The following is a 26910-nucleotide window of genomic DNA, read 5'->3' as shown; positions in this document are numbered from 1 at the left end:
GCCAAATGGAGGTACAGAATCTTCTAGAGAGCCTGGAATAACTCCACATCAAGTTTCAGTAAAACTGACTGGGGTTTTTTTGGCAGTAAATTCCGATAAATGCAAACTGCGGCTAGCAGTTTTATAAATACTTATTTCCACTTCATACTACTCAGCTTGAGATGTGGAGGCCCAGGGGTCTGCCACCAGGGTGGTCATACCTCAGGCCTGGAGGGGCAGAGGCAAAAGGGAGGGATACTCCTCTAGAATAGAGTAAGAAAAGGCCTCCTTCCCATGGGCTTTTTGCAGCCACATGTTGGCACCTTTTGGGTTCTGGTGTTCTGATAGTGTGGGGGTATTGATGTCATCCTTGTTCAGCCCGTTTGCCATTCATGTACCCTTCCTAGAATGCTCTTCCTTCCCTTAACCCCTACTGGCTCTGTTTTGCCACACTGCTCCACTCCTGTTATCCCCTTGGTTCTCTCGGTTTCTATCCACTCCCCTGCACCACTTTCCCTTGTGCCTATTGGACCTCGACCCCCAGATCTGCCCTTTTGCCCCTCACTTAACCCTGTGCCCTTAGCCCAATCTCTCTTCCCATCCCTGAATTCATTCAAGGCTGTGCTCTTCACATAGAGGAGAGGAAGAACGCTGGTCGCTCTCTGAGATCTCATTGCAGCACACACCATAACATTCAGACAATTGCTCAATTAATCCAGCTTGATTGGAAGAGGATGCAAACCAGTGAGCATTGTGACTGAGAAAAAGAGCAGCACCCTTTACAGCACTTCTCCAGCCCAACTCCTTGTCTGCAAGTGATGTTCTTTGTCTCCTTAGTTCAACTGTCCAGATTTTTGCTTTACCTTAGGCAATGTAGAATTTTTCCCTGGAGAATTAAGTTTTCTTTGTACAAAACAGCCTAACAAAAAATAACTTTTAAAAACTACTGCCAATGATTTCTGATTTCAGTCCAATAAATGCAAGCACGAAGGAAATTAGATTAATCTGACACCAAGTGCAATGAGTCAGAGGATCTGGTTCAGTCACACAGGTACCAAACGGGTTTACCTCTATGGGTACCATGGTCAGTACCTTTGGTAAGTATCATGGATTTAATTCCTGACTGTGACAGTATGTGTCCATAAGTACATACATATCACACTTCAGCTCACCATTGCAAAAAAACAGGTTTGATTATTTTTTGTTACTGAGTACATCACTCTTGGTGATGCAGCACAGCTTGGCTCTATGTATATTAAGAAAGTTTATCAGGTGGGATATAACCCTCTCTCTTCCTACAAATGTCCTCCTTTATTTGCAGACAGAGTGGCCTTTTTTAAGCTACTCTTGTTTAAATGAGAAAAGCTGTTTTGTCTGTTAAGATTTTATACTGCGAGGCATTTTTTTCCTAGAACTGAATTTTTTTGCATTATGATCTTCTAACAGAAATGGAAAACTAGATGAGAACAATCAACTGGTTCATCATAATTTCAGTTAATTCTTGCAAGAATTTTTGCAGAGTTCCTGCATAATTTTACTGCTTTAATTCATACTCATCAGAGTATTTACACTCTGAAATTAAGCAAAATTCAAGCAATGAAAGTGGGATATTTCCACATACTTCTGTTCTGCACTTTTATGACAAAGGCACAGAAGAGTTCTCTGCAATCTAAGTGAAGTTTTCATTGATTATTTGAAGGCAGATACACTGCCTGCATCTGTGATGATCAGTGAATGCATACTAGTTAAGTAATTTCCATCTCCTTTTAAAAAATTAATGCCAGGTTAAGAGCATTTATTAAGTATATGTAAATCATCCCATGAGTAGATTTTTTTTTCCTCCACATTTCTTAATTCTATTTTACCAAAACACAATAGACTTGCCAAGGAAATTACACTTTTCCTACAGCCATTTTTTTCTGCCCTCAGAAAATGTGAGAAATTCCCTCTCTGAGGGCATGTGATGTCCTTTCACAATTTTTTATTTCCTGACTTGCAACTACTAAATCAGAGACCATCCTGAATTCACAAACACAGCAAGGAGAGTAACCTTCCAGGACTATCCTCTTTGACAATTCAATAAAAGAATCTACAAGCCTTGTGGATCAATCCCACTGCAGTGGTGATGTGTAAATGGCAACATTCCCTATGAGGAAGGAGTTATGGTTATTGCAACCTGGAAACTGCTGTACTTAAATTCACATAATTAACAGTATAAATTGAATGCTCTTCTGACCATTTGATCCTTTATTGCTCAAGAGAGAAACACGAGCAGAGCCTAGTTAGCTTGCCCAATGGAGCAGAAAGAATATATAGGGTGTAGTACAATGTTAAAAAAGGTTGGGGGAAAAAATAGCTTCAGAAACATGAAGAAAAGAAAAGAGTGTGTAAGATAATAAATGCCTGACATACTTAGCATGCTGGAAATACTCTTTCAGACTGGAATCCCCTCTGCTATCAATCAAAAACAGTGCCTCTTAATATAGCCTAACACTTTCCACATGAGTGGGAATGTCAACAGCTGTTTCTTGGGACTGTGCCTAGATTTCAGTCTACTTTTTACCTGCATTTTCACTTGTGTATACCTTGAAATTCTCATCTAAAGTTTTGGTGTGCCTGCTGATACCTCTGTTCCACATCAAGTATAACTCTGAGCAATGAATTAAATGAATTGACAGACAAAAAATTAGCACTGAAATAATATGAGAAGCCAAAGTTTCTGCAAATTTAAAGGGACATTTCCCATACAGACAGTTAAGGAAACATAAGTATCTACCATATCTACATGTGAGCTTGTTTAATAGTCCATTATGGCCAAAGGAGGATAGACACTTCTTAGAGTGAAGATAGGCATCTAAACTATATCAGAGAAGTCCCTACTTCCTTCCACTGACTGCAACAGGAACCTAGACAACTTCTTCAGATGTAAATGCAGCTGTCTAAATTCAGGAGAGATTAATCACAGTCTACTGATTAGCCCTGTGAGCTAAAATAAGAATTTCTAAATTTCTGATTTTAAAGAATGAAAATCAGGTAATTGAAGCAAGGTCAGACTGAATTAGTAGGAGAAAAATTACTGTAACCTGGGGTCTACCCACTCTCTCTTCTTCAAGTATTTCTGAAGACTAGCAAGTAAAATATTGAAATCTTCTGTAGGTCTCAAACACTTAGAGCCTGCCTTCCAGATCCAAAGTTCAAAGCATAGGTCTTGAATAAACTTAAAATGGTACTCTGATACTTTCTTTACAATTGCTGTATTGAAACATCATGCTGGCACCTGAAATTTTTGTGAGAATGAATGCTGGAATGCCAGAACAATCAAGAAATAGGTCTGAAGGTCTTTCTTGGTTAGTTTGAAGAAAGCATAGTGCTAGAATGCCAGAAAGCACAACTAGGAACTAAATGACATTTGCTGTTATTTACAGAAACTGAGTAATGAGGGTAGGTCAAATGCTAGGGGTTCTTGAAGCTTACTTATTGGCTCAGTCTAGGGTTATGTATTTGAACAATTTTTTCTGTCATATTTTCCTATTGGAAAATGGTTAAAATAAAAATAGAATTTCCAATTAACTGGTGGAATCAAACTCTGTAGATTTGGCATCAGGATTAGAAAAGACTTGACATCAGAAGGGCAACATCAATCGCAAGGCAGCGTGTTTGTGCCAATGTTTGGTATGGCTGAAACAGATTTCTCAGCCATCAGGGAGATCAAATTTTTGGAATGGATTTAAGACGGCTAGCACTCAGTTAAAGGCACACCACCATGGCACTTGCAAGCTGAGGCTCACTATCTCCCAGGTGCAGAGACCAGCTCTCCTCTTCCCTTGGCCCTGCAATCATCTCTTATTCCCCAACCCACTGCATATTGTGTGCTTGTGAGAATAACATTTACCTGTCACCTTGCTTTAGTTAAAGGAACAAAGTGGTTTTTTTCACCTTGCCTTGCTTTTTTGTGCGTTGTCTTTTCCTCCCTTTTGCTAGCTGCCAAACAGACACAAGATAGCATTAATCAAAATGGTCTGGGTGACCTTTGAAGAGACACTGTCCTGGGAGCCCTCTTTACAATCTAAATGAAACACTTTCATCATCCAAGAAATGGGCTCTCTTGAGGTTACAGACAATTTCACCAAAAAAATATGGGCACGTTAAGAAAAAAAACCTGCTTTAAGAGTATTCATTGTATAAAATCACCATTTCCTTCTGTACTGCAAAAGCACCTTAGCTAGTGTCCAAAGGGTCTAGCTACCACTTGCCCAAAGAGAATCTAAGGAAGGACAGCAAGTAAAATGCATTTCACCATGATTTCACAAAGCAGGTTTTTTCCCAGGATAATATATATTTCTTCCTCTGTAGTGAATGACCTCCCCAAAAGGCATATTTATCAGACCAAATGCAGGGGTGTCCAGAACAGAAATCTACATCCAAGTCACATTCTCTATACATGCAATAGGGAGGAACTGGCACTTCTGAGATGCTGTCAATCCTGCTCAAAGGTAAATGTTTAACGTGGGTCAGATTAATCATAGCCTCATTTTTTAACTGATATTAAAAAAAAGAAAAAATATATTAGTTTCTCACTCAGATGTACCTTATAGACATCTCAAAGAGGGATTAGGATTCCTGTCTAAGCAACATTAGCTGGACCATTCATGTGTAAATATGAGCCAGTGGGTACCTAGAACAAGACTATGACTACTATAATATTGTATAGAAAACAAGATCTGCATAATGCTAAGTTTCTACTACAATGTCATGGATTCTTGGAATAAGAACAAAATTGCCATGAGGCACCACATGAATTTATCATACAAACAAAAGTGGCAGTTTCATATAACATGTAATTATTATGAAACTTGCTGCATCAGGAATTTCCAGATGTGAAAAATAAAAACATATCAAAACTCAAGAAAATACATTCACAGTGTACAGATCCACTTATTTACACTAAGCTCAGGGGGAATAGGAAGACAGAGCAATACCTATCCTTTTCACTATGCCTTTTTTTTCATAAGCATGAGTCTCAAGTAACAGTCAAGGACAGGACTCTGAGCTAGATGGACTAGACCTCCAATTCAGTCATCCTTTCTTGTTTTCAGACTTCACATTGCCAAAACTGTTCTTACAGCAGTGAACCAAGCAAGGAATATTATAGTCCTCCCTCACTCATACCATTTTTTTCCAGGATTAACAAATGCAGGTTAATCCTGAGTTTTACACCAGGAAGCACCCAAAGCATGAACAAAAAATGCAAGCCATCACCTTACGTGCTTTCACAATATTACTTCAAAACATTTGTGCTCGGTCAAATCCTCCATTCCCACTACATTATTTCAGTAGAGATATTTACTGGTGAGGAGAGTTAGTGTTGGAACCAAACACCTACTTGATATTATCTGTTCTGTCATCAACATGACTAACCAGCAGTGGTCTCATCTTCCATCCTTTCGAGCAAAATTGAAAAACTGCTAAGAATAGCAGCAGAATTTGATTGCAGAGTGTTTTTTTGGGGAGCTCAAATCTAAGCCTGTGACTAATGTTGCTAATTGAAATTTTACCTCCATCTTTTTAGGGGAGAACACAAACAGTAGGAGATAAGGTTACTTTTTGTTTCTTTTTACAACATTGTCCCTTTTTTATGGCAGTGAAACACCAAACTTTGGCTCAAAACCCTCTTATTAAACACCTTAACTTTTTTCTGGAGAATCAGACACATGGGGATTTCCCAATAATATTTTGGAGCTCAGTAGTGAGTTATCATTGCAACAAAAAATAAGTTCTGACTTGTTTGTGGAAAAAATATTTTACATATGACATTCTTTTCCTTCTGTCCAAACAACCCATTTTCCTTTTATTTTTTCAAATCAGCCATCAGGCTAACTACTCTGTTTCAGCAATGATTGCTTCTTTGTATTACCAAATATGAACTCTTATGCCAAGCTGAAGGAAACACATTTCCCTTATATTAAATACATCTCCTACATGACTGAAAGAATTATGTTAGGGAAGAAAAACTGTCATATTATGCTAAGCCAATTTCTTTTGAGCATTTTTAACTCCACAGGAGAAAAAAAAAAAGTTAAAAATCCAAATAAACACAGGAATCATAAATATTTTTTGCACTGAGTAACTACCATTCCCTTCATCCTATTCTACTCCAGAGCAAAATGAATTACTGTTATCTTCCAGTACAATCAGTGTAAATTAGTTATTTCGAAACTGAGTAGAAATAGACACACATACACACATCCTAAAACAGGAATATGAAAATGCTGCTAAAACCAGGAAATAGTTACAAGTGTTTCAAAGAAAATCCTTTTAAAAATAAAAGATTTGTGTATGTTTGAGGGTTTTCCCACAAATTTTAACTATGTTTGTTGCATCCAAGCCTGTATAGAGAGCCCATAATAACAGGCAGGAACAGGGATGATATCAGTATGCAAACCAGCTGTCTGGATAAACTTGTATTCTGTGGTGGTAAGCTTTAAAAAAATATTTTTAGTGTTTGGGGGCCTTGTTGCTGTTTTTTTCAATCAAAAAGAAATTGGTATATAATCAAAACTGGCTGCATTTGTAGAAAAGGAGCCACATGAAGCTGAGCACTAGCAATTAACAGTGCAAGTGCTTTTCCTAAAGGGAAATACAGTTAGTGCTTACATTCATCTCAGTATTAGCAGCCAGACACACAGTGCTTACAACAATCATTCTCATGGAGTTATCAAATTTTTAAATAGCAAACTCCAGTCCCGATGGATATTAAATCACAGAGAAATCCAAACAAAATCAGTGGAGGAGTGCTGCTAATGAGGTGTGTGCACAAATCTACACAAAGTCGTAGCCCTAAGTATTTATCAGAGAGGAACAGGTGCCAACCAGATGCCAAAAGAAAAAAAAAAAGTCAGAAATTAATAGCAGTCAGTTTGTTGCTCCTGTAAGTGACAGAAGACAACCAAAATGAAATAAAGGAACCAAAATACAACTGTGTAAGAGCCCACAAACAACAAGGGCAACCACACAATCTAATTTATGTTATCTGATATTACTTCAGGCTTCCTAATGCTGAAAAAATACACATTTATCCCTAGACTCAGATAAAGAACCAACCACGGGACTGCAGAGCACTGCAAAGCTGTAAAAGGACAATTCTTGTTATAATGCCCAAAGCTCCTGCCAGCACAGCAGCTGCCTCACATGCCTGACGTGCAGCAAGCAGGAGCGCCACAAATCCTGTAAACACTTCAGAAAATACAGGAGAACAAGAGGTCAACCAAAAATGTGACACATTGCCTAGTGCTGTCAAGTGAGAAGGCAACCACTTCACTGAAAGAGCAGCAGCAAAGGAGGATTGTCTGCAGTGCTGGAGAGATATTAACCATAGAAATAATAATAGCAAAATAAATCAAGCAAAGAGCTGAAGCATTCTCACTTGAAGATATGACGCAAAGTATCACTCCCAGCTTTCTAAGTAGAAATAAATCTTCTAGTTATACAGCAGTCCCAGGATATAAAAGTCTTCTGTATATTTACTTCTATTTCTATAGATCAGCACAAAAACAATTGGTTAAGACTGAGTTACAAGTGCAGTTGAGTGCTTTATATAAAGTGCCAGAGGGAAAGGAGGGAAACTTTGTTTACAGTTCAGCTAAGCTTGGGTATGGAAATCAAGGGCAAAACGTGTTTGTACAGAAGGAAAAGACTTCTCCCTAGTATCAGCATCAACCCACATGGAAAGCTGTGCTGATTACACCAGCAAGAGGAACGCAACAGCAACAAGGGGTCTCCTTACTGATATCCTGTAATATGTGAAAAAACACAACTAAACTTTTTTATGGAAGAGGCTTATAAGTGTCTAGTGGGGAAATAACAGATGGTGGGAGAATCACTTCACTGATGGGAAGGGTTGCTATAAATATATTAGCAGAGGGAGTTTCTGATGTTAAGCCATATGTAGAAGCTATTTACAGGTGTTCTCCAAAGTTATCTGTGAATTCTATACAATCATTTACTAGAAGTGTGAGGAAACTTAATAGTAAGTACAAATGATGGAATTATTACATTGACAAATAAAATACAGCTACTCATACATCAATTATTAAAAGATAAGCTTGCTGAAAATTCAGCCCAACACATCCCCTATTTTTCATTATCCATCTCTATTCCCATGTTTCTTGAACTTCTTTAATTCACACATATCTATTTAATTCTCGCTCCTGCCATCTTGTAGTCTTTTTTTACTTCATTTTTCAAAAGTAATTATCTTTTTTCACTTTTCTTTCATTTCTCCCATTTCAGACTCCTATTGCTTTTTCTCCACCTTCTTTTAATAACTTTTAGGACTCCCTGACTCTCCTGTCTTATTATCAGCTTTCTTCTCAAGTCTTGTCTAATGTGTGTATTACAACCACATCTGTGGCGTGAAGTACTAAAAAGGTTTGTGGTACACGCCACATTTTGCCACAGCAGCAATGAGTGCAAGGAGACCCCCAGATTCACCCCGCTTTTTACTTCACCTTCACTTTTCCCTGCAGCACTGATTTTACTGACATACAGCAAAGAATAAAATTATTTTGCTAAGTCCCATTGCTTCAGGAAACAATGAAGTGCTGAAGCTCCCCACCAAAACCAACTTAGTATCTCAAAATAGCACTAATGCTTCAAAGGTTCTCCAGGTTCAACTTTTCAACCCCTACTCCTCCTCCACTGGGTGTTCATCCCTTTTTCCACATCTGTAAACTGCCATGTGCCTCTATATGGGGATAAAACACCCTTAGGTTCCCATGCTACCACTGTTGCTTACCCCAAAGCTGTTACTGCCTTGGTCCACCTTGATGTTCATCTCACACCCACAGCCAGACTGGGATTTATTCCTTGGGTACCACAAAGCACACCTCCTGACAGGCAGCACGCCATGTTCAGGAAAAGCCACATTATGGAACCAGGCACCAGAGGCATTTCTGACAGTGGCGTGTTGCTGTTCATCTGGAGGAGAACAGGCAGAGCTGACACACCACAGTAACAAGACAAAAATGTGGAATTAAGAGGTGATAACACAATAAAACAAATCTGAAAACTGGCCTGGTGCAAATAAACTTCACTGATATATAATTTATTGTTCTGTGTCTATTTTAAAAGTTAAAAAGTGTCTTTCAATTTATTTGTGGCTTAATATTTCCAAATACCTTGAGTACTTGCCATTCCAGGCAATACCTAGACAGTCACTTCAGCAAAATTCTAACTCATTTCAACAGAGAACTAAGAGATATAAATGTACTTTCTTTTCTGTCAGATATGTTCATTCCTCTGAAAGGAATGCAACAGCACAGAAAACATTTTAAACTCATTATATAATTATGGTCTTAAAACTTCATTAAAATTGCTTCAAAACATGCTTCATTTTCCAGCACAAAAACATTGTAAATTATGGAAATAACTTTCTGTTTATGCAATCTACATATTTTAAATTAAACACATTTAATTAGAGAACTATTTGTTGGATTCAACAAATTCAACAAAAATTTTTTGGGATATTTATTCATGTATCAGATGGGAAAAAATAAGTTGGTCACAGTCTTCTGAAGATTACTTCAAGATCACTTGAATTCTTGCTTTCTACACATATTCAGTAGCAATTTAAAACATCTGAACTTAAAAGATATTTACAAAGAATTCATATGAAGAATTTAGTATACAATAGCATGTGCAGTGTGTTCTGCAGATAAGTAGTCATTGGTTACTCCTAACCTTGAGCTGAAAGGCCCTGCTGTAGATGACTCATTGGTGAAATTGCAACATACATCATAGAAAATGACAATATTAGTAATGCTAATGGTGATGAAAATATTATTAATAATTATGCAATAATTCAGATTCTCCGCTGGTTTACAAAACAATAATTTGGAATTCAAATATTATCTGATTCCTTTTATGGTCACTAAACTGGAGTACTAAAGTCCCTCTCACAATTTCCTCCACTTCCCAGATATAAAAAAGAATATTTGGCTAGGATACTTCCCAGAATGGCCCAATTCTCTCAGAAGCAGGCACGGTCACACTCTGAACAATTCCTGGTCTCTTCTTTTGAGAGTAAAAGCTGGTGTACTGAACTCAGAAGCATCCAATAAGGCTAAATATACCTTTGCATTCTGCTGCAAAAGTGAAAGCTGGTTTTACAAACCCCCTTCAGATTTATGCTGCAAATTTTGTCCCATACCAGCATGTCCCACATCAGCAAATACAAAAATACTTTTCTTCATTATTTGGCGTCTGTTCTACTGTAGGACACTGTTACAGACACGCCACACAGATCACTACTTTACATATAATATAGTCTGCTTGCAAGAAGACACACATGTAAGTAACAACAGATTTACACGAAAATCATCATCTTCTCACTCAGGCATTGACTAAAAGTGGTTATTTGCTTTTGAATGGACCTAAATATATTTTAAGTCATGTGACATATAAATCATTTATATGCAAAGAAAATTTGATAAATTCTTGGACTACACATGTAAACTGCTGGATATCCATTTAGAATTGTACCCTCTCACAGACATCAAAAATAGGGTAGCTACAATATAAGACAATCTCTGCACTTATAAAGGAAGACAAACAGCTATCAAACCGAATCACTGCCACCCTGATAGCTCAGTGAGATAACTACTGTAACTATTTATGTTTTATGCAAAAGCCATTATTTCAAATATAATTCCGTTATTGGAATATATTGTTCTTGTTTAAGGAGCCTGAAAGAAGACATTTCCTGTATAAATGAAGGAATATCTAATCTTAATCCTGTAAGATTTTGTATGAAAAATAGTAATAAAAACAGAACACAAGAACATTAATTAGAACATTCTAGTATACAATTTCATAGACAAATAAGGTTTTATAAGAAATCTACAATACACAATAAATATAACAGGATATAAGTAATTCTGTTATTAATAGAGTTTCCTGTCAAGAAATTCCAACATAGAAACTGCTAAGAGATCCCTTCAGGGTCATCAATTATGGGGTCAACATTTCAAATAAGATTTGAATTTTGAGGAATATGTAATATTGCTACACTGAAGTATATTCTGAAAATCTACATCAGCATGTGTCAAAGCACATCCTAATTCTGCAATGCCCAATTTCACACTCCTCCCTTACACTGCCTTACACTGCCCAGAGCATCATGAAAATTATTTCCATACTTTTACATGACACTGACATCTGCAGTACTTGAGCACTTCACAGAGGCAGTGCTCCTAGAAGTCAACTGGTCTGATCATTTGCAACTCTTAAAAATTACTAGTATCGTCAAATTTAGCTGCTTTTAATACACTGGTTTAATTTGTCCCTAGAAACTTGGAGAGTGCTACCCACACACTTGCTGCCAGGGGTTAGCTTCTGAGAGCACTTTACAATATGCAGAACCATTTTCTGGACACATCCCTTTGACTGCCTGTTGAAGGGTGGAAATGCCAACTTTCACTTTCTTGGACATCTCAACAATTCGACTTAGATTTTCTGCATATGTCAACAAGCACATGCTCTGAAAAAATGCAAGAAATATTCAATTGGAAACAGGATGAAATATTAGGTTTTATTTTACCACATTTTACTTGTAATACCACTGGGGGTAACTATTATTTTTTTCAGATCCCATTGTATCCTGATGTAGTTGGTGATGGTGATTCCTAAGCAAAATCACCATTGGAGAACAAAGAAATAGCCTGTTACCCTGCTACCAATATTTTTATCATAACACTTATAAATAAAACAAAGCAAATAAAGTGAAAATTAAATTTGCTCTGATAATCCTATTTCCCAAACTTTAAAGTGCACTGGAGTCTCTGAAAACACCAGGCAATCCATCACATGATGTAGCACTGTGTCACCACAAGTCACTGGCAAGGTTGGAGGCTCACAGCCCTGACTTCTAAGCCTTAGAAACTGGGAAAGAAATGAAAGTCATTACAGGAATCATTTATCATTATAACCCTTCAGCACATATTTTCTTTCTCAGAAAATGACACTGTAAACTAGAATATATTGTTATTGAGAATAAAATGAAATGAAAAAAAGAAAATCTTTCTGGTTAGATTTAACTTCTTCTCTCCCTGACATTTTCTTTGAATTTTTTTTTTAATATGTAAATATCAGTATCAATTCACCTAAAAGATTGTAAATAAGGTTGCTGTAAGGAAAGCTGACATATTTTTAATAGAGATCTGTTTCATCACATTAGTGAAAACATGATCTATTAAAGAAAAGCAGAGAGAAAGACAAATCATCTCCTTTCCTCTGATGGAATTTTAAATACAAATACTTTGCATTTTGCTTTTGTTGTCTCATACTGAGAGAGCTGAGTATTGACTTAGGAGCTTTGCTAAGAATTTCTCTTTGTCTGATTATCACTTAACTCAGTTGACGTTTCAGGTTTGATCTGGATATATTTCAAATTGCATTTACTAAAGAAGAATATTAAACTACTTAATTCTTGCTTGAGGCTGAAAAATCTAATCATCTTTTTCAAACATTCTTTTTATATAAAATCATTAGCAACAGGTGTATTTTTAAGAATAAACTGCTTTTGTTCCTTTCCTCAAGAATGGAGTGTTGTTACCAGGAAGGTATTAATATCGTAAAATTTCCATCAGAAATTACTTTGCAATACGTACTACAGGTCGCCATCAGTTCTTTCACAAAAGGTAACAGTTAACTTTCAAAAACAAAGCATTAAATGCAGAAAGGTTTCCTGCATGGCCTTCATGTTCAATCAAGAGTTAAAGCTCTACTTCCTTGATACATAGAACTTTGGGGTTAGGGTATTGCTTCCATCTAAAAGAGAAGCAACAGGAAGGAAACATTTTGGATGGCCCTAGAAACTAAGGACCACCAGGCGATGCTCCATTTTCCGTCCTGTTAGCAAGTGGCAGGTACTCACCAGTGCCTTATCATTTGTCTGCAGCACAAACTCATTCACACATAGTTTGTGTTTCTTCAGCCTGCCTTTGCCAACCTCAGTGCAGCAGACGATATGCTTGAAAAGTGAAATATAAGCTACCCTACTCCTGCTTCTCCCTATCCAGTGGAATCTTCTTCTCAAGGAGAAATGAAAGTAAGCAACCCTTACTTGAGAGAAGCTTGATGCCTCACTTAATGAGACTGGAGAAGCAGGCCACACTGAGGTAGGGCAGCACTTTTCTGGGATAAACATCCTTGTTCTAGTTTCTGGAAATAAGCAAACACAGGGCAGCACAAGCACAGGAATGAGGTCTAGAAGCAAGAATGGGCTGCCAACAAAATGCTGACCCAGTAGAGGTGGATCAAGACCACCAAAGACCCCCAACACCCTCCAACCCATTTCCAGAAGGATCTAGAAGAATGAACTGCATGTGACAGTGAATTTACATAGATGAGACACAGCTCCAGAATGGGCAAAAATTATCAATAAAAACATACCCCTACAAAATCCAGGCACACATGATCCAGAACCCTGGACATCCCATCAGCAGGATTGATGCTGGAGCCAGGTGGTAATCTTTCATTTTTTCCTTCTTTCTCCCTCTCTTTAATCTCTCCCTCCTCTTTCACCCTACTCCTTACTCAAAATCCACTGCAGTGTGTTTAGGCCATAAACTCCCATTTCCATTACGTGTATAATTTACTAATAAAACTTTACAAGTTTTTGCAGACTCTGACTTTTGATGCTCCTTTTCGACCACAGGCATCTGTGAATCTTGGGTGCTCCCTTCCCCTTAAGGATGGGACACCACATGCATGTTGTCCTCCAAGTCCAGCTTCATTAACATCCACCTTCTTTATCCCTTTCATTAACCACTTCTCTCTTTTTATTCTGTGCATTGTAAAGTAGTTTATCCTAGTTTCATCTGGGATACAGTTCTTCTTAGTAACACACTGATGTTCCAGTTTTATCTAACTAGTGTTTACTCTAAATCAAGAACTATTCAGTTTCCCTCGCTCTACCAGGGAGCAGGTATATTTATATAATATATATAATATATACTCCCAGCAAGAAGCTGGGAGTGAGCATGGTCAGGAGAGCTGACCTGAACCAGCTAAAGATACGAGCCATATCATGGAAGACCATAATCAGTATATGAACTGGGAAGAGTTGGTCAGGAGGAGCTGATTGCTGTTCAGGTACAGTCTGGGCATTGGTCAGCAGGTGTTGAACAATTGTATTGTGCATCACATGTCCTTGTTAGCTTTTATTCCTCTCTGTTTCATTATTGTCATTATAATTACTGTTATTGTTTCATTTTGTTTCAAATGTTAAACAGTTCTTAACACACAAGATTAAATTTTTTTTCATTCAGCTCCACAATGTGGGGTGGGGAAGGGGAAGGAGGGTGCAACTGTGAGGTACTTAATTGCTGTCTGGGGTTAAACCACAAAAATCTGTATTTTCAGGAATTCATACAAAAGCGAAATATTTAATGCTGCCACTCTATTTTTGAGTGCTTTCAGAATTCAAAGAACAGTGAATTGAAAACATTAGGCTTAAAATGTTGGGATGAGGATGCCTTAATGATAAGCACAGTCTCATTATGTATCCACACTAAATGTGTTAGATTTGCAGATGGGAAAAGCTATTAGTGTGTTCATGTCAAATGCTATGGTATAGCTTCAAAATAAAATTAAAGAAATTTTTGGAAGGGACCTCCAAAAATCATCCACTCCAGCATATGGATTCAAAATCAGACTACTACCAAAGCAAGACCATGATTTCATATGATTAACTCCTGAAAATTTCCCAGAGTGGATAGTCTACAAATTCCATGGTTGTTCCAGTGCTGCCTTATACTTCTAATGAAGGAACTTTTCCTAAAATTCATTCTCAATTTCAGTGTGAGCAGCAGCAGTGGACAGTGAACATCTTCACAAGTGTGACCTGTAAACTCACACATTCCTGAGGAATATCTTTAGAAAAAAATAGGTTTTTTCTATATAACAGTCTCCACAGACAAACCTATTTCTGGAAATGGTCTCTCACTCATAATTCTCAGGTTATACCTGGGTATCACTCAGGGAAGTATCAAACCAATAGCACACCACAGAAAAATCTTTCCACTTAACTGATTTCTAGAGAGTTTCATGCCTAGAACCATTTCCCAGAACTGCTTTAATTAATAAACATGGGCTGTCTCTCCATACTAACACTCTTTTTCTTGATGCCTCACCTAAAATTCAATCACTTGAATTGCACTTAGTGGCAGCAATTGATCCAACTGTTGCAGGGACTTTTATCTTTCCTCACCCCAAAACATTAAAACAGGCAATTGCTACTTGTTGATGAAAACTCTCTTTTACCACAATGTTCAAGACCCTACAGGAATCTGCTGCACTCCTCTTCTGAACCCCTGTGTGATACTCTATGGTATTGTTTCACATAACCGCCAATCAAAAAGGCACTGAGGACACCTCTCCAAGATAGTTCTTTTCCCACTGATACAACCAAAGCCTACCTCAAATGTTCCAGCAGTTGTAAGACTCTGTAAGACTAGCATTAGCCTAAAGAAAAGGCAGCTCGTGCCTCATTGCATTTATGCTCAGTGACAGGATTAGAAAGAAGGGCAAGACCAAGATTCAGTGCTTCCCACTTTCTTTTGTCCTGTTTAATGTCACATCAACAGTGCTAAAAATATGCTGCTATGTCCAGGGTCCAAGTTTATTCCCTTCTCCTCCTTCTGGGTGATTGCTTGCTGAAGTAATCCATGCCTCCACACAGTTGGGTAGGAATGCACCTCTAGGTATGCAAGAGGAAGCCTTGATCTTCTGGCTGAAGCTCTGCCTTGGTCACTTTCCTATACCTGTACAGCAAGATGCAATTGCCACCATGTTAGGATCCTCCTGCTGTAGCAACTACAAAGCCTCGGTCCTGATCTACAGGGCTCTGGGTTATTTGAAAGTAGCTCTTCTGAAGCAACCCTTTTTGCCAAAGCTGCTGTAATTTAGGACAGAGTAGTACAAAAAACCAAAGTGTGCCAACTCACCCTCTTGAACTCAGCTACATGACAAAATCTCCCAGAGGGGGTCACACACACCCTCCAGCAAGAACAAAAACCTTCCTCTTACATAAACAGGAACCATTCAAGTATATACACATATAAAACCTTCTCTGACTCTATACTTTTGTGTTTATTTGATTTTGTATGTCATGAGATGAGCATGATACTCAAACTTCAGCACCAAATTATCAAACTGAGGAAAAGATTTGGGCAGGCGATGTATTTTTAGGACTTTCTTTTGTGACTACGTGTGTTCTTAGAGAAGTAGAAAAGTCAAGGTGCAAAATAAACCAGTGAAGAAAGCAGACTTAAAAACTCACTTTACCTCTCACCTTTACTCTCTGACTTGAATGTAAGCTGGCAGTCTAGCAGCCTGTCCTTTGCCAGGGGAGAGAACAGGCAGAGAAGAGGAGGCATTTGTGTCGGGCCTCTGTGTACGTGCCATCAGCTTCCTCATGGTGTGTAACCTGCCGAGGCACCTGTGTGTTCTGCACTCCGTCTGTATCACGGTGCTTCTCCCCCTCGGAATCCCTGCCACTCTCACATGCAGTGATCATCACCTCCTCTCTCCCAGAAGAAACACATGACCTTAGGAGTGCTGTTCCATGATCCTACACCACTGTCCTGGCTGGATGCGTTCGAGGGTGGACACCCTGAGCTCTGCACGGACACAGATACCTGATACCCAAGGAACCTACAGACCTGCCCCTCTTAGAGACTCCAGGTTTCTCCCCTGGAGCAGCAACCACATCCCCCCATCTCGATCTTTCCAGGCTCGTTATCCTCACCAGGAGAAGTGGCTCAGGGGCTGCTGTGTCCCACAGCCTCAGCTCATCTCTGCGAGCAGACACAGCTATTCTGTTTGGAGATTGCTGCTGTGCCAAAGACGATCCCGTTCTCCAGGTGTTTGACTCCCTGTATCTGCACAAAGCAACACTCGCCCTTCCCTGGGCTCCTCTTCCTTCCTTGTAGCGATCCACGAGGCCTTACCACACCTCTCTGGCCACAGCTGCCACCAGGCAGCCAGCAGGACCTGCCTGGTGCATGCCAAGAGGGAGCGTGTCAGAGCCCTGCCATGGGTCCTGCTCCTGGCAAAGAAGGACAGCCAAAGCCCAGATGGAGTTCTGCCATCTCTGACACCAGCCCTCACAGCACAAGAGCAAGGCTGACCTGGCAGAAGAGTTTCCGTGGAGACACGGCTGTGCCCAGTGCTTCCTGCCCTGCCCACTCCCACCAGCCTCCACCCAGCTCTCTTATCTTCTGCTTTCAAACCCTTCCCATCTCATACTCGCTTCTCACCTGGTTTACACGTTGCTAAATCAACAACAAAACTTGCAAGCAGGACCTGCCATCACCTCATTAGTCACCATCTTCCATTCTGTCTGAGCTCCCTTAGGTGGCAAACTTCAGGAAATAGGCAGCCTTCTTCAAGGAATCTCTGCTTCCCACGCTTCCCATGGAGAAGGCCTGATATTGACAGGACTTTTGATGTTGCTACCAGAGTACAAAGATTAACCATTTTTTCACTTAGGTAGGCTTGATCCAAACTGCCTTGCTCGGTACAAGCTGTACCCATATACAGTTTGTGGAAGGCAAATGCTAATTCTTTGAATGAAGTCCTGCAACCCTGTCATTCAAAACCTAACCTTAGTGACATCTCAAGGAATGCATGGCATCCTTTCTGATTCATATATCCATTCAGTTGATTTCTTTTCTCTATAGAACTATTCTTTATTGCTATTCCATGTAAGAAGAAAGTACAGAAAAACCCTTAAAATGCAAAATAAAGTACAAAGATTAAATGTTCCCCATTAAAAATACCAATGTAAACATTATTTTAAATGAAATCGTTTATGTCCTGTTTTTCATGGAGAGAGAGAGGTCAAATAAGAAACAGACAAGTGTGAACTATAATAAGGCAATATGCATTAAGAGATGAGGACTTCAGAATGAAAATAGAATCTTTTGAGGTGAGCCATCATTTCAGTAGGGAAACTTTGGAATTACTGTGTCCTTCTGGGCTATCAAAGCTATGAAAGGAAAAGTATGTCCATCTACTTAGTCCAATCCATTTTATAGTGAGTCATTCTATTTTCCCTTCACAAAATGGCCCTCCATTATCTTCCATTCTCACAGTCAGCTCCACACAAAGAATCTCTTCTGGATTCTGGCTGCTGAGGAGTCTTCCTCCAGGAAGCAAGGACAAGAATACTTTAACAATAAATTTCATAAATATTATGTGAAATAGCCTGAAGTGGTAGAGTTTTATATTATGTATCTCATCCACAGTAAGCAGTGAATATAAAGGTACAATACCACTTCATAAAAACTGCCTGTGGGGTTGTCTTCTCTGTTAGACTCTGAGCATGAACTGGTCTCTGTTTGATTGACATGCTACAATCAGAGTATTTTCAGGATGACATAGAGTTTGTTCTTTTGAAAACATATAGAAAATATTTGTAACAAGTCACACAAATTCAATATTGGTCTTACACATACAAATTAATATAGGTCAGAACTACAATATTACAGAAATAACAGATGCGGTGGGGTAGCTCACGTGGCTATAGTGCTGCAAGAGACAGGCTCTTCAGAAAGGCAGGGAAAAGAAGACAATTTCTGCATGAAGCAGCAGCTAAAATGTGGAGAACATTTGTACAGGTTGAACAACAGGGCTGGGTCAGTGCTTGTGGGTCAGGATCAGAGGAGAGATCAGTGAGGGTGACATCACAGTGGGACTGAGCTACAGACAGCATGGAAGGGGTGAGGAAGTGGAGAGTGCTCTTCACAATCATTTCTTTAAACAACTCAAGGAAATATCTGGTCTGCACACCCTGTTTGTTTGGGTTTATTCACATGAGACTTAAGCTTTTGTGACACCTGCAGAGAACAAAATGGCATGGCTCAAACTATGCAGACAATTTCTGCAGGGCATCAAGGACTGCTTCTTGGTGTGGGCACAGGATGGGCCAAGCAGTGTCATACACAGCTGGATCTGTTACTCATATACAAGGAAGAAGTGGCTGTGGATGTCAATACTCAGTGGCAGGCCTGGTTGTAGTGGCTAGGAAACAGTGAGGCCTAAGACCTTGTGCGGAACTGAGGAAGATAAATACCAAAACACACACCCTCTGCTTTAGGAAAACTGACTTCAGCCTATGCAGGAGCTGGTAAGTGCAATACTGTAGAAAGCAGCTTAGAAACACAGGAAACTTGGGAAAGCCATCATGTCCTTGAAAACAACCTCTTACACGTGCAAGACTGTTCATGATTCAGGAATACAAGCTTATGAGGTAAACTTGTACATGATTCAAGGAATACAAGACTTATCAGGACAACAGTGTGGCAAAACAGAGAGTTTGCAACTGAGGTGAAGTGAAAAAAAGGCAGCACAGGAGGTGGAAGCAGAATATGAAATGGTGTATATTTGCTCTGCCGAAGTTAAATATGTGAACAGACATCAACAACAGCATATACAAATAGTATCTGTACAACAGATTGACACTGCTCCCATGCAGTCAGTTGACCTGACCTGCATGTAACAAAGACTAAAGGGCAGAATCAATAAAAATCCAGAGGTACAAAACTAGGGAAAAAAATGTGGAGTAAAGGGAAATCAATCTAACAAACAGAAAGAAAGGCATTAAGATTAAGTAGGCAGAGACAGTTTGACAGGGGACATAGAGGAGGCTGGGGCTCAGCTGGCAGAGGACAGGGAAAGAAAGGGCTGGGAGGACCAGCACGGATCTGAGGCAATCCTCCACTGTCAACAGAGTGCTGTGAAACCCCCTGAGCCAAGGCATTTCTATCCCCTCGATGAGCATCCACAAGAATGTGACCTGCCACTGCTATGGGACACTCTCAGCTCAACGTGTTGGGAGGATTTAGTTTTGAAACTGCTGAACAGTGTGTGACCTGACGTGGGTGTTAGCATGGCTCCCATCAGCAAGGGCCCTGTTTGCTCCAGTTTGCTATTCTTAAAATTAGTAAATGATGCACACAGAGAAGGTCATCAGCAGATCATTAGTGTTCCAAATGAAGCACTCTGCATTTTGGAAAAGCTTTATTTAAGGTTGGCTGCTCAATTCTTTTTGCATGAGGATATGGTCTGCCATTACATAACCAACTGGCTGATTATATTGCTATATATTTTCTGTATGCATGAGGTTTCCTTTGAAACCTTCCCTGAAGATCAACTGGATTTTATACTTTTTTTTAATTTTTAAAAAATTTCCTTATATTTTATATATCAACCACAAATTGAAAATGAGGCCACTGTCTAAAGAATTAATTTGCTAATTAATGAGAAAATGAACAATTAAAAGAATATTACCATTAGAACTTAATGCTGAAGCTTTAGCAATGGTCTTTCAGATATTACTCTTTAGATAAATACTGCTTTTTGTAAGAAAAAGTACAGTAAGACCAGGTCATATCTTTCAGTGCTTTCCTTATTTCCTACCCAATGCACCTTGCCTTGGCGAAGTTGTATTGAAAATTGTTAACTAACACATGCTTGCCAAAACTAACTTAACTGAGGTTGGTAGAGGCCAACATTGTGATTAAACAGGAGTAAAAGTTGGCCCACTATGAAACCAAATCGATGCAACACCACGATTTAAGTGCTAAAAAATTCAGTGCTAATTTGCTTCTTAGCAAGAGTGATGACCACTTTTCTTCACAGCTTTGCAAAGCTGAGAATAAACTGCCCTTTTTGTGATATCAAGAAAAAAACGTCATTAATGCAAGGCAAATTATAAATTGCATTGCAAGCCTTATCTAATTAGGAATAAGCTGTGTTTTGACAGTTTTCACTTTCTCTTAACAATTTGTTTTGGTCACACCTCTTTTCAGTAAGTTTCAGACTCATTCCAGTCACAATCAATTTCTCCTGCCATTTACTGATTTAAAGTTATGGAACATAATGTATGAAGTCCCTTAAGAAAAATACAAGAAAACCACTGATATTTGCTATCAGTTTGGGTTATGACAACAAAGCAAAGTTTAACCAGATTTCAGTTTTTGCATTTCACATGCACACAAAATGCATTCACAAATTTCCATAATTTCCATAGAAATATACTGTCATAATTAATTTAATATGCATGAATGAAGTTTTAATCTTCAAGGTCAGTGGTTAAAGAAAGCCAGAAAATATTCCTATAAAGTACAATGGATTATTTCCTTTTCCTGCTTATAATTACATTTAAAAAAATTAAAATACCAACACTTCTCAACATATCTTACCATTTGCTTTTCCTCTAAAGCTTCTCTTCCTGAGGCTTTGATTTCATGTTTTCCTAACTCCATTTCCCAGGAGAATAAAAATCACCTAATATCCTGAGCAGAAGTGATTCAACCTGACTACATGTTAGATATCCCTGTACTTTTGGAGTCAGGAGAGAAAAGTATCAGGAGCGCTGTGGTGATTTCTGGTCAGCGTGTGTTTCCATTTATAGCCATTGAAAATCCACAAATAGAAGTGTGGAGAGAGGGCAGACAGCTGCTTCTGATAACAATAAACATTGGTTTGGTATCGCAGCAAATTGTTCAGCATGGGTTTTGGTTACCAGTCCCATTCACTCTCGCTCTCCTCTATTCCAAAAGCTCATACTGAAAATGTCGATGAAAATTAATAGCTATGTCTCAGTAGCACTAACTTCAGTTCACAGAGATTATTAAGCAAGCAAAATAACAACTATAATTCAGTGGCACCATATGTGCTATGTCAAGATGAAAGGGTACAGAAAAACACTTTAAAACAGTGCTTTACCATAACTATTGGTCTTTCCCTGTTGAGTGTTTGGGACTGAGCTAGCCCCATATTCCCTCAAGCAGAGAGTACTCTCCTAATCCTAATATCAGAATGACATCTTGCACTTTTACAATGCAGGAAGAACTGCTAAATTTCCAGCAGGCACTGTGAAAAGAAGTGACCAGTGAACATCTAGCTTGGAGTTGACAGCCATACGAGGGTGGTTGTAGAGTTTGTTTGTTGAAGAATAACCTGGCTCTGATTCACAGCGATAAAGTCAGAAGGCCAATATTAGAAACTGCAGGGCTGAGGAACCTCTCAGTGGCTCTGCTGGGGATGCCAAGGTTTACAACACACCCTTCTGTTGCCACATCAACTGGGCTCACGTTGTCAAAGGTGTGGTTCACACACAGGGCTGGCTCTGCATGTACCAGCAAGGGAAGGGGAAGCATAAAGACACAGGGTAACACAGAAAATGTTTGCTACTGTTAAACGAGAACATGCTCTCTGGTAATCTCTGGTTCATTAGACATGCTGCAAAACTGGCAGTTTAAGCATCTCACTAAATCCCTAGTAAATACACATCCTTTCCACCTCTTCCTGTCAACACATTGGTAAAAGAAGACTCTCATGTAAAATAGATAAATAAGCAGATAGGATAAATGAATAAATAAATATTGAACCCTTTTTCATCTATCACTTTTCAACAGTCCTAACTAGGCATACTCCTTTCTGCATGTTTCTTGATAGATGCTATACTCACATGGTCTTTAGAGCCTTGGATAGGAAGAGAAGGTAGCCAGTCATCTCCCAACAGTCTATATACCTTACATATGAAAAGCTGATAAAACTTGAGACTGTTCTTGTTCTGATACATTCTTCAGAATAAACAAAAAGATACTTCAGTGACAACTGTTTTTCTTTCTTCAACTGTCTTTTTTTACCTGTGTTTTTAGAAGTGTAAGACAGCCATTAGAAGAGTAAACATGGCACAGCAAATGCAAAGGACCAGCCAAATCTGCAATAAATATGAGCTTGATGTCATGAAGTAAAAATACAGTCCACTGTGTCTCCTGGAAATGCTGGGACCAAGAAAAGCTGAAGGTCCTCAGTAGGAAATCAGACAGTAATAAGTTCACACCTCCATAGTCTTTTTTGTGAGGCTGAAACTTATCCCTGTGGCAAGGGACTTCATAATGGCTTTGCAGCACCTAAATACCTCAAAGGAGATCTTCAGTGGGCTCCAAACAGCGCTTGCACTATGCTGCTGCTTACACTACTGACCATTCCTGTGGTGCCACTCCAGTCCCCTTAATCTGTCCATTTGCAATGGTTTTAAATGACAGACAAGGACAGGAGCATCTCAGCAGGGCACATTCAGCTCTGTGACTCGGTGCCCTGCCAGCCCTATCCCTCTGGTAGCTGGCAGACCCTGGATGTCAGCAGGCTTCCAAACTTCAGTTTCTAGGGGAATCACTTCTCCTTGTGCTGGGGAACACATATGCATGTCAGTAAAAGAGCAGGCTCTCAGTGGTGCAAGAAACCAGCAACGCAGGACTCAAGATGTATGCAAGCAAACCATGGCAGATTTTTATCTGGTGTTTATGCTGTGTGTAACCTAGCACTGATCCTAACTACCCTAAAACTTAATCTTCAATTATGTTTATTACTTACAGGGTCTAATGTGGTTTTCATGTGTCAGCTCACCCTTTGATATCAAAAACAATCACTACAGAAAGACACAAGGAATTGATCATGTAGTGAACTGTACCCAATAGTTTTAACATAAGATAGTGATGAGAGTAGGTAGTTTCACAAGTGGGTTTCCCATTAACTTTCTTGTAACAGCATCTAACAGTATTCACTTGAGAATCTCCACTTCTCATGAATGGAAATTTACATTTTGGATGCATCATACTGCTGACCATGCAAGGCAGTTGGAGCAAACTTCATTAGAGATGGGAAGATGGAAAAAAAGGCTATGAATGCAAGAGAGTATGATGCCAAGCTTCATGCCATCACACTAAAATCAAGGAGCCCAGGAAACACCGGATGCAGAGCTCTTCTGTAGCGTGAATGCTATTATATAAGGACCCAGGAGATAGCATAGAAAAGCTGACATCACCTTATTATCTACTACACATTGCTCAGCTTGGCATTTCATCACTAAACCTGAGGAAAGACCATGATCCTAATCATCTGAGAATTTGGTTTTTTATAATCATGAGAGTACATTTCTTATTCCTACAGAGAAATAATGGTTATTCTACTATGCTACTGCAAGAACTTTCTGAGACACTGTTAGTAACTGTATATTTCCTGTTTTACTTTGCAAGGGGAAACATAGCAAACAGGTGGTAAGTAAAAAGCATGTTCTAGACATTGCCTAAATTACTGTGCTATTTCCAATTGCTTCTTTTTATTACAGTTACTCATCTCTTGACACCTGTTTCTCTTCTCAGAGCAGAAGAGAAAAAACACGAGGCCAAGAGAAGAAGCTGATGGAGGAGAGGGCTATGGACTTCCTTGTAAGATGCAAGTGCTGAATATCCCAAATAACAGTATTGTGTAAATAGAGCATTTAAACAGATGTGTTTTTTGTGCTCATTTGATCTCCTGTTCCTGGATAAGAAAGCAAGTGACTACCATGATGTTTGTGTGTCACTCTCAGCTGTCACATATCTGCACTACTGCTGTCCTAAGCCTGTAGTTTTTATTTGCTCAGTATCAGACACATCATAAGAATTCAACAGAAGTATTAATTCCACCCCTGATATGGTCAATGAGACTATACTCAGTTGAAAACCATCTATTTGAGTCGCATTTACCAACTAAAAACTCTAAAGCTAATACAGAAATTACTCTCACAGTGATTTTTAAAGCTGTAATGTGGAGAGCATTTCTGTCCCACACTTCAATCAAAAAGTTGAAAGGAACAAGGACAAAACTCAGTAGACTGCCTCACTACTTGTAACTGCCAGTCCAGCAGATGGCACAAGCTGTGATTTCCAGGTCATTTCTGGTGCTCACCCTTTCTCTCAGCCCCAGTGTGCCCTGCCAGCAAGCATTCCCTACGTTACCCCAGGTCACATGCACCCAAGGTCACATGCACATGCCCAGCAGCATTTCTAGTTGGTATTCCATGGCAGGATCCCTGCAGAAATGAAGAGCATGACAGAGCTACAGAGACAGCGTATGAAGCAGGCTTACCTTCCAGGCAGCCAGGAGCCAAGGGTGGGAAGCTGATCCTCAAGAGAGATGGGTCCACATTCCTGCTGCAGCACACAACAGCTGCTGCTGTCACTCCCTGGCCCACCCCGCTGGCTCTGCAAACACTCACAGAGCAGGAGATAGCAGGTGTGGTAAAAGAAAAACAGCACAGGCAACACAAGTCTCTGTTTTGCGTGAGGAAGCAGAGTCCTACATGTCACGTAGAGGGAGGAGATGGCTCCTTGACAAATATTCTCCAAAGGGAGAAGTTTATTTGTTTGAGGCTGAAAACAAAGAAGGTTATTGCAATATTACGATAAATTGATTCCAAGAGCTCAGAGTCTTTTCTGACATGGCAGTCCATGGAAGCTGTATGTGTGCTCTTCTCTTGCCAGGTCTTTTATGTCAATTATTTTAAAGTGGACTATCCTTGTGCTGGCAAGGTCCTACATTTTCTGTCCTCCAGCAGTACAGATAGGAATGGAACAACAGACTTCTTTTCTGTCAGATATCCATTGTTTCAGCTATATACATGATGTCCCTAAATATTATTGTTATATCCCATCAAACCAAATTTTCCTGGGTTGTAAAACATACATCAATAGATTAGTTACACACAAAAAAAAATCTTCCCTCCCACATGGATTGGTACTGTTTGCCATGCCTTCCTCCACAACGATGGATGTAACAATGAGATGGGGCTAATGAAATACATTAATAAAGCATTATATACTCTCATATCTATCTTTTAAATGATGTGGCAGCTGAGAATGAGAAGTCCATTCCTCACAAAAACCAAGTGACTGCTCCATAGCCAGGAAGTAGCTTTTTCTAGTCACCTCCCAGGTCAGCAGGAAATGAGGGTACAGGATATGAGCTGTCATTAACAAACCAACTCCTACTGAGCCTCTCCACCTTCTGTCTCTGCCCATTCTTATCAAGCAGCCAAACCTCAAAAGAGACATTACCCAGTGCTGATAAGGACACCAGCATCTGACCTTTACCTCTCCCCCTCTTTCACAGAGCAGAGCAAAACATAATCATCTGCCAATGATTTTGCTTCTTCTTAATCGGAGCTTGAATAAGCATAGGCTTTGACTGATATATTTTGTAGAGCTCCATGTCCATAGAGAGTGTTACCACTGCAAGTTTATACTCACAGCAAAATTCTCAACAATGCAATATGAAATTTGCCTTGAAAATCAGAGAAAAAGGACAAATAAAAATCTCAGTGTTTAAAAGTTATCTGAATGGTGACAGCATTTGATTAAAAGCTTGTCATTTTGATAGCAAATGTTTTGATTTCCAAGATCTAATGAAGAATCTAAAACAAACGCTTGTGCATGGGAAGTAAAAGGGAAGAAAATACCAATTTCTCAACAGAACTCTTATTTAACTAGTTTTCAACTACAACTTGTTCTGCAATCTAGGGCTGATTTCCAACAGCTGAGGGGGGTTTTTTGCAGTCTAGTAAGACACAATAAAGTAGTAAATGGCACATTACTAGCTAGAGTGCCAAAGCATTTGTGGGTTCTGAGATTGATGTATTTGCAACATGCATTGATCAAACATTAAGTCATGGTGGAAGAACCCTGTATATTTTGGAGGAAGAGATGGGAAACAAATATTTTAAATATAATTTCATTTATCAATATCATTTAAGCCTATGCTTTATGCACATTAATAATGTCTTTAATATTGCAGTCATAGCAGATTGTAAGATAATGTTTATTTTGCAAATGAATTAAGTTAGTTTAATATTCCTATTGCTATTGTCAATTAAAATGCAGATGCACAAGATGAAAAAACAAAGTGGATGCCATTAACCTGATATCATAGTGTTAGTGCAAATCCATCTTTTCAAAATAAAATATCCCTTTTGTTAGTAGGATATTGTTCTCTTTCTGACAGCCATACCCTCCTGGGAACTTTCTAATTCTGTTAAAG

The 26910-nt window shown here is 39.1% G+C and overlaps 1 protein-coding gene across 10 annotated transcripts in view; it reads right to left on the bottom strand.

Annotated features, from left to right (window-relative positions):
* Window positions 1-25093, bottom strand: part of MLIP (muscular LMNA interacting protein) — a 108058-nt gene extending 82965 nt beyond the window's left edge. For 5 of the 10 annotated variants that reach the window (XM_058834398.1, XM_058834401.1, XM_058834402.1 and 2 more), the window contains exon 1: window positions 21246-21422. In XM_058834398.1, the coding sequence (XP_058690381.1) occupies window positions 21246-21308 (63 nt within the window). In that variant the 5' untranslated portion in view covers window positions 21309-21422. Of the gene's footprint in view, window positions 1-21245; window positions 21423-24963 lie in introns of those variants that run through there. The other 5 variants (XM_058834395.1, XM_058834396.1, XM_058834405.1 and 2 more) reach the window with 4 other exon arrangements.
* Window positions 25094-26910: the final 1817 nt, after the last annotated feature.

The sequence above is a fragment of the Poecile atricapillus genome, chromosome 3, assembly GCF_030490865.1.
Source record: "Poecile atricapillus isolate bPoeAtr1 chromosome 3, bPoeAtr1.hap1, whole genome shotgun sequence".
Classification (NCBI taxonomy): Eukaryota; Metazoa; Chordata; class Aves; order Passeriformes; family Paridae; genus Poecile; species Poecile atricapillus.
The sequence above is the reverse complement of the archived record's forward strand: the minus strand, read 5'-3'. Positions and strand labels throughout refer to the sequence as shown.